General features: G+C 47.1%; 1 protein-coding gene across 1 annotated transcript in view; it reads right to left on the reverse strand.

Moving 5' to 3' along the window:
- Positions 1–7,500, reverse strand: part of trpm7 (transient receptor potential cation channel, subfamily M, member 7) — a 54,368-nt gene that overhangs the window by 34,198 nt on the left and 12,670 nt on the right. The window contains exons 2-5 of the mRNA XM_079874107.1: positions 4,625–4,704; positions 1,167–1,205; positions 893–1,088; positions 333–546 (exon numbers count right to left, since the gene is read on the reverse strand). Coding sequence (XP_079730233.1) covers positions 333–546; positions 893–1,088; positions 1,167–1,205; positions 4,625–4,704 — 529 coding nt within the window. The remainder of the gene's footprint in view (positions 1–332; positions 547–892; positions 1,089–1,166; positions 1,206–4,624; positions 4,705–7,500) is intronic.

Consider the following 7,500-nt stretch of genomic DNA (forward strand, 5'->3'; position numbering starts at 1 on the left):
ACCTTTCTAACACACAACAACCAGTCTGGTTTCAGAAGCGTCACTCAACTGAGGCTCTGAATGTGTGTGTGAGAGAGCGAGTGTGTGTGTGAGAGTGTGAGAGTGTGAGTGACTTATATTAAAATGTTTTCAGCTGACAGAAAAGTTTTGGAGTCGACCATTAGTTTTGCTAGTATCTTGTGTTTTAGAAAGCAAAATGAAGCATATTTGCATATTGTTGCCCTATTGTTAGTTTAATTGCTTCTATTGCTCTCCTCATTTGTAAGTCGTAAATGTAAACAAGCTCAGCGAAACCCAGTGTGTGTGTGTGAGTGTGTTTGAGTGTGTGTGACCTGTGTTGACCCCTCCGGTCAGGATCCAGGCCCCGGTGGTGACGGCAGCTTTGATCAGGCCTTTTCCCACCACCTGTTTGATGCGCGGGTGCAGGTCGAAGTTCTGGATTCCCCCGTGAACGCTGATGACGATCTTCGGCAGCTCCATCTGCCACTCCTTCAGCATGAGCCTCAGCACGGCCTCGGGGCGCGAGTCGTAGGACAGGCGCAGATACTGCGGAGACACGACAATCAGTGTGTGTGTGTGTGTGTGTGTGTGTGTGTGTGTGTGTGTGTGTGTGTGAGAGAGAGAGAGAGAGAGAGAGAGAGAGAGAGAGAGAGAGAGAGAGAGAGAGAGAGAGAGAGAGAGAGAGAGAGAGAGAGAGAGTGAGTGAGTGAGTGAGTGAGTGTGTGTGTGTGTGTGTGAGTGTGTGTGTGTGTGTGTGTGAGTGTGTGTGTGTGTGTGTGTGTGTGTGTGTGTGTGTGTGTGTGTGTGTGTGTGTGTGTGTGTGTGTGTGTGTGTGTGTGTGTGTGTGTGTGTGTGTGTGTGTGTGAGAGAGAGAGAGAGTGAATGTGTATACCTTGGCTCTGTATGAATGTGATCCGCCCTGGAAGTTGATGACTCCGTAAGCATCAGTGGGACTCTCCTCCGTGTGTTTCTCCACACTCCACTGCTCCAGATCCGGCTCGCCCTCGGACACGCGCACGTCTGAGTATTTCACCGCCAGTGTGGCCGTGAAGCCCACATGCTGTCGAACCAGCCGTCCACAGCAGCATCTACACACACACACATACACATCAGCACGCGCTCGGAGTGTGTGAAAGCGTCTACATGTCATGTGTGAGTTCACTCACCGCACCAGTTGCTGGCAGATCTGGCATCCCGGGAGGCATCTGCAAAACACAGCTCACACTTTCACAAATGTTCAATTGTGAACGTCACGCTGTTGCTGTTGCTAAAGCTAAAGAGTGCTTGGCAGGACGTTTAAAAACTGGTGCTGGGCAACGATTAATCGCATCCAAAATAAAAGTTTGTGTTTACATAATATACACTCACCTAAAGGATTATTAGGAACACCATACTAATACTGTGTTTGACCCCCTTTCGCCTTCAGAACTGCCTTAATTCTACATGGCATTGATTCAACAAGGTGCTGAAAGCATTCTTTAGAAATGTTGGCCCATATTGATAGGATAGCATCTTGCAGTTGATGGAGATTTGTGGGATGCACATCCAGGGCACGAAGCTCCCGTTCCACCACATCCCAAAGATGCTCTATTGGGTTGAGATCTGGTGACTGTGGGGGCCATTTTAGTACAGTGAACTCATTGTCATGTTCAAGAAACCAATTTGAAATGATTCGAGCTTTGTGACATGGTGCATTATCCTGCTGGAAGTAGCCATCAGAGGATGGGTACATGGTGGTCATAAAGGGATGGACATGGTCAGAAACAATGCTCAGGTAGGCCGTGGCATTTAAACGATGCCCAATTGGCACTAAGGGGCCTAAAGTGTGCCAAGAAAACATCCCCCACACCATTACACCACCACCACCAGCCTGCACAGTGGCAACAAGGCATGATGGATCCATGTTCTCATTCTGTTTACGCCAAATTCTGACTCTACCATCTGAATGTCTCAACAGAAATCGAGACTCATCAGACCAGGCAACATTTTTCCAGTCTTCAACTGTCCAATTTTGGTGAGCTCGTGCAAATTGTAGCCTCTTTTTCCTATTTGTAGTGGAGATGAGTGGTACCCGGTGGGGTCTTCTGCTGTTGTAGCCCATCCGCCTCAAGGTTGTGCGTGTTGTGGCTTCACAAATGCTTTGCTGCATACCTCGGTTGTAACGAGTGGTTATTTCAGTCAAAGTTGCTCTTCTATCAGCTTGAATCAGTCGGCCCATTCTCCTTTGACCTCTAGCATCAACAAGGCATCTTCGCCCACAGGACTGCCGCATACTGGATGTTTTTCCCTTTTCACACCATTCTTTGTAAACCCTAGAAATGGTTGTGCGTGAAAATCCCAGTAACTGAGCAGATTGTGAAATACTCAGACCGGCCCGTCTGGCACCAACAACCATGCCACGCTCAAAATTGCTTAAATCACCTTTCTTTCCCATTCTGACATTCAGTTTGGAGTTCAGGAGATTGTCTTGACCAGGACCACACCCCTAAATGCATTGAAGCAACTGCCATGTGATTGGTTGATTAGATAATTGCATTAATGAGAAATTGAACAGGTGTTCCTAATAATCCTTTAGGTGAGTGTATAAGTGTGTGTGTGTGTACTGCGTATAATATGTTCTGTATAAATAGACTAGTTCATAGAGTTTAAGCAACTAGTCTCTAGATTCGTAAGTCTGTGTGATTTTCCACTGAAGTTTGACCCGGTCACGATCAGGTGTATAAGAGTGTGTGACGCACCTGTGCGACCCGGTCATGATCAGGTGTGTAAGAGTGTGTGACGCACCTGTGCGACCCGGTCATGATCAGGTGTGTAAGAGTGTGTGACGCACCTGTGCGACCCGGTCACGATCAGGTGTGTAAGAGTGTGTGACGCACCTGTGCGACCCGGTCATGATCAGGTGTATAAGAGTGTGTGACGCACCTGTGCGACCCGGTCATGATCAGGTGTGTAAGAGTGTGTGACGCACCTGTGCGACCCGGTCATGATCAGGTGTGTAAGAGTGTGTGACGCACCTGTGCGACCCGGTCACGATCAGGTGTGTAAGAGTGTGTGACGCACCTGTGCGACCCGGTCACGATCAGGTGTGTAAGAGTGTGTGACGCACCTGTGCGACCCGGTCACGATCAGGTGTGTAAGAGTGTGTGACGCACCTGTGCGACCCGGTCACGATCAGGTGTGTAAGAGTGTGTGACGCACCTGTGCGACCCGGTCACGATCAGGTGTGTAAGAGTGTGTGACGCACCTGTGCGACCCGGTCACGATCAGGTGTGTAAGAGTGTGTGACGCACCTGTGCGACCCGGTCACGATCAGGTGTATAAGAGTGTGTGACGCACCTGTGCGACCCGGTCATGATCAGGTGTGTAAGAGTGTGTGACGCACCTGTGCGACCCGGTCACGATCAGGTGTGTAAGAGTGTGTGACGCACCTGTGCGACCCGGTCACGATCAGGTGTATAAGAGTGTGTGACGCACCTGTGCGACCCGGTCATGATCAGGTGTATAAGAGTGTGTGACGCACCTGTGCGACCCGGTCACGATCAGGTGTGTAAGAGTGTGTGACGCACCTGTGCGACCCGGTCACGATCAGGTGTGTAAGAGTGTGTGACGCACCTGTGCGACCCGGTCACGATCAGGTGTGTAAGAGTGTGTGACGCACCTGTGCGACCCGGTCACGATCAGGTGTATAAGAGTGTGTGACGCACCTGTGCGACCCGGTCACGATCAGGTGTGTAAGAGTGTGTGACGCACCTGTGCGACCCGGTCATGATCAGGTGTATAAGAGTGTGTGACGCACCTGTGCGACCCGGTCATGATCAGGTGTGTAAGAGTGTGTGACGCACCTGTGTGACCCGGTCATGATCAGGTGTGTAAGAGTGTGTGACGCACCTGTGCGACCCGGTCATGATCAGGTGTGTAAGAGTGTGTGACGCACCTGTGTGACCCGGTCATGATCAGGTGTGTAAGAGTGTGTGACGCACCTGTGCGACCCGGTCACGATCAGGTGTGTAAGAGTGTGTGACGCACCTGTGCGACCCGGTCACGATCAGGTGTGTAAGAGTGTGTGACGCACCTGTGCGACCCGGTCACGATCAGGTGTGTAAGAGTGTGTGACGCACCTGTGTGACCCGGTCATGATCAGGTGTGTAAGAGTGTGTGACGCACCTGTGTGACCCGGTCATGATCAGGTGTGTAAGAGTGTGTGACGCACCTGTGTGACCCGGTCATGATCAGGTGTGTAAGAGTGTGTGACGCACCTGTGTGACCCGGTCATGATCAGGTGTGTAAGAGTGTGTGACGCACCTGCGCGACCCGGTCACGATCAGGTGTATAAGAGTGTGTGACGCACCTGTGCGACCCGGTCATGATCAGGTGTATAAGAGTGTGTGACGCACCTGTGCGACCCGGTCATGATCAGGTGTGTAAGAGTGTGTGACGCACCTGTGCGACCCGGTCATGATCAGGTGTATAAGAGTGTGTGACGCACCTGTGCGACCCGGTCATGATCAGGTGTATAAGAGTGTGTGACGCACCTGTGCGACCCGGTCATGATCAGGTGTGTAAGAGTGTGTGACGCACCTGTGCGACCCGGTCACGATCAGGTGTGTAAGAGTGTGTGACGCACCTGTGCGGGTCCTTCGACACGGGCAGAATATAGACACATTCCCTCCTGGTGAAAGTGTGTTCGATCCAGGACTTCTGGGACTGCAGGAGACAAGCAAGATCACAGACAAGTCACTCAAGTCATCGCACTGACGTCCAGACATACAAAAACAACAATTTCAGTGCTGGATATCAGTGAACTTTCCACTGCAGTTGCAAGGCTAACACGCTACTGAAGTAATTTCTTTATTTAAAGGGTTAAATATTAATATTCAAGTTGTGACTTAACAGATAATTTGATGTAGAGCGACTGTAACAGATTACGGAGAACAAAAACAGGGCGGGGCTTTGTTCTAACTGTCGGTTGATTGGATGTTGAGATGTGGTCGTGTCACTCAAAATGGAGGCGGGTCTGAATGTGAATGTAAGGAAGGGGCGGAGTTTAAGCGGACTAAATGATTGGAGAATAAGAGAAGACTAGAAGATCCAGTTATAACATTAAACATGCCGGGATGAAATGTTCACAATAAGATCATTAATTTTTATTTTACAAAAATAGATCCATTTCATGCACACGTTAAAACGTGGCCTTTGTTCATACGTGTGCTGAATGAAACACACACTGCTTGTGTTTGGTGTGAAAGAGAAGCCAAACTACGTCATTACATCAAGGACGCTGTACACAAGTAACAAAAATGTCCTTAAAAATCAATATAAAATGTATTAATATTGCCATGAACTTCACAAGTCCAACAATAACACAATCACTAGCAGAATATCAGCTGAAGAGAAAGACGTGAACGGCAGAACTGATTTACAACAGTCTGATTCATTTTAACCTTTAAAGTTCATTTGTCATTTACACTGCTGCCCTGATTATGTGCAGTGATATGAACGTCCACATGTTCTCATTTACATAAACCGTAGGCGGAGTTTGGACCAGAGCCAATGATTTCGTCTGAGCTATGAATACATTTTGTAAATTTAAAATTACTCATTTTATTTGTCTTATCTTATCGTTTTAGTGTATAGAATGAGTAAGGCTGTTTTTTTAGGATGATAAAAAGTAAAATGTTTATGCTGATTAATTTCTTCGAGGGCGCCGCTTAAACCTCTCAGCTGCTGTTATTCTGGATAACGGAAGAACAAGACGGAAGAGAAGAAAAAGTCGCCTCTGAGGACAGGAGAGCTGTCAGTCAATTACTGTATAAAAAAGTAACTTATGTTACTTATTTGAAAAAGTAACTCAGATAATTTGTTGTTCATTTTAGTCATGCGTTACTTTACTAGTTACTTTAAAAAGTAATCTGATAACGTAACTCAAGTTACTTGAAATCACTGTTTGGTGTTTTTAGCCGTGAAACACTGCAGCACAGAAGAGCGTCAGAATAAACACAGTATCGTGTGTCTCGTGGAGGCCGTCGGCTTCAGCTCGGTGAGAAGCTCAAACTCTCTAACATCCGCCGTATCTGATGATGTCATTCTGATCATGTGACGCATCAGTAATGAGGTCTGTCATCGCCACGACACGTTATGAGCTAGATCCTAAACATCAACTTCTACTCTCATAAAGCCCCAGACACTAACAGCAGAGCTCCTCTAGCTGATGCTCCAGCCGTCCAGCTCAGACTGAGACTCTCAGACCTTCAGATATTAGAAACTTTAACATCATGATTTTCTGTAAAGCTGTAACTCACTAACTACCGGTTCCCTCAGAACTGAACACCGGTTAAACACTAATCATACGGTTTACAGTAATGACACAAACAGCAGATTACACCTGATCTCCAGAAACACCCAGAGCCACGACTCACACACACACTCATCTGAGACTCACAGCAGACTCACACACACACTCATCTGAGACTCACAGCAGACTCACACACACACACACACTCATCTGAGACTCACAGCAGACTCACACACACACAGCAGACTCACACACACACTCATCTGAGACTCACAGCAGACTCACACACACACAGCAGACTCACACACACACTCATCTGAGACTCACAGCAGACTCACACACACACACACTCATCTGAGACTCACAGCAGACTCACACACACACTCATCTGAGACTCACAGCAGACTCACACACACACACACTCATCTGAGACTCACAGCAGACTCACACATATGATCTGAAAGGTTCTGCTTCCCATTCAGTTATGCAAACGTTATTTCTGAATGTTCAAAACGTCCATTTTTTTTAAAACGTTTTTTCTTGCTAATGTGAACATTAAAGGAGAACTCCGGTCAATTTTAACATTGAGCTCATTTTTTTGTACATGTGGAGTGCTGTCAATACAGAGAACAACGACAGAAATCGGTGTTGCCTACACCGTGTTATCCTCTTTTTAAAATTTGCACCCTGTTGACTTCAGTAGGGCAAGTTTTAAACCTGCTTTTAGCCTCTTAACATCCTTGATGTGTCATTACAAGTGCACAGGTCATGTGAGTGATTCCTTCAGAGTGAACGCTCATACCTGTGTTTACATCCTGTTTTCGGTCGAAGTCCACAGTAGTCGATTGTCGAGTTCACGCGCATGATCATAGGTACTAAACCAATGCGCGTGAACTCGACAATTGATTACTATGGACTTTGACCGAAAACAGGATGTAAACACAGGTATGTGCGCTGGCTAAATAAACATCATTTTTATCAATATCTTTCACATCTACTGCAGTCAGATTCACTCGTGTTCACTCTGAAGGAATCACTCACATGACCTGTGCACTTGTAATGACACATCAAGGATGTTAAGAGGCTAAAAGCAGGTTTAAAACTTGCCCTACTGAAGTCAACAGGGTGCAAATTTTAAAAAGAGGATAACTGCTGTATTGACAGCACTCCAAATGTACAAAAAAATTAGCTCAATGTTAAAATTGACC

The sequence above is a fragment of the Squalius cephalus genome (genome assembly GCF_949319135.1).
Source record: "Squalius cephalus genome assembly, chromosome: 6".
Classification (NCBI taxonomy): domain Eukaryota; kingdom Metazoa; phylum Chordata; class Actinopteri; order Cypriniformes; family Leuciscidae; genus Squalius; species Squalius cephalus.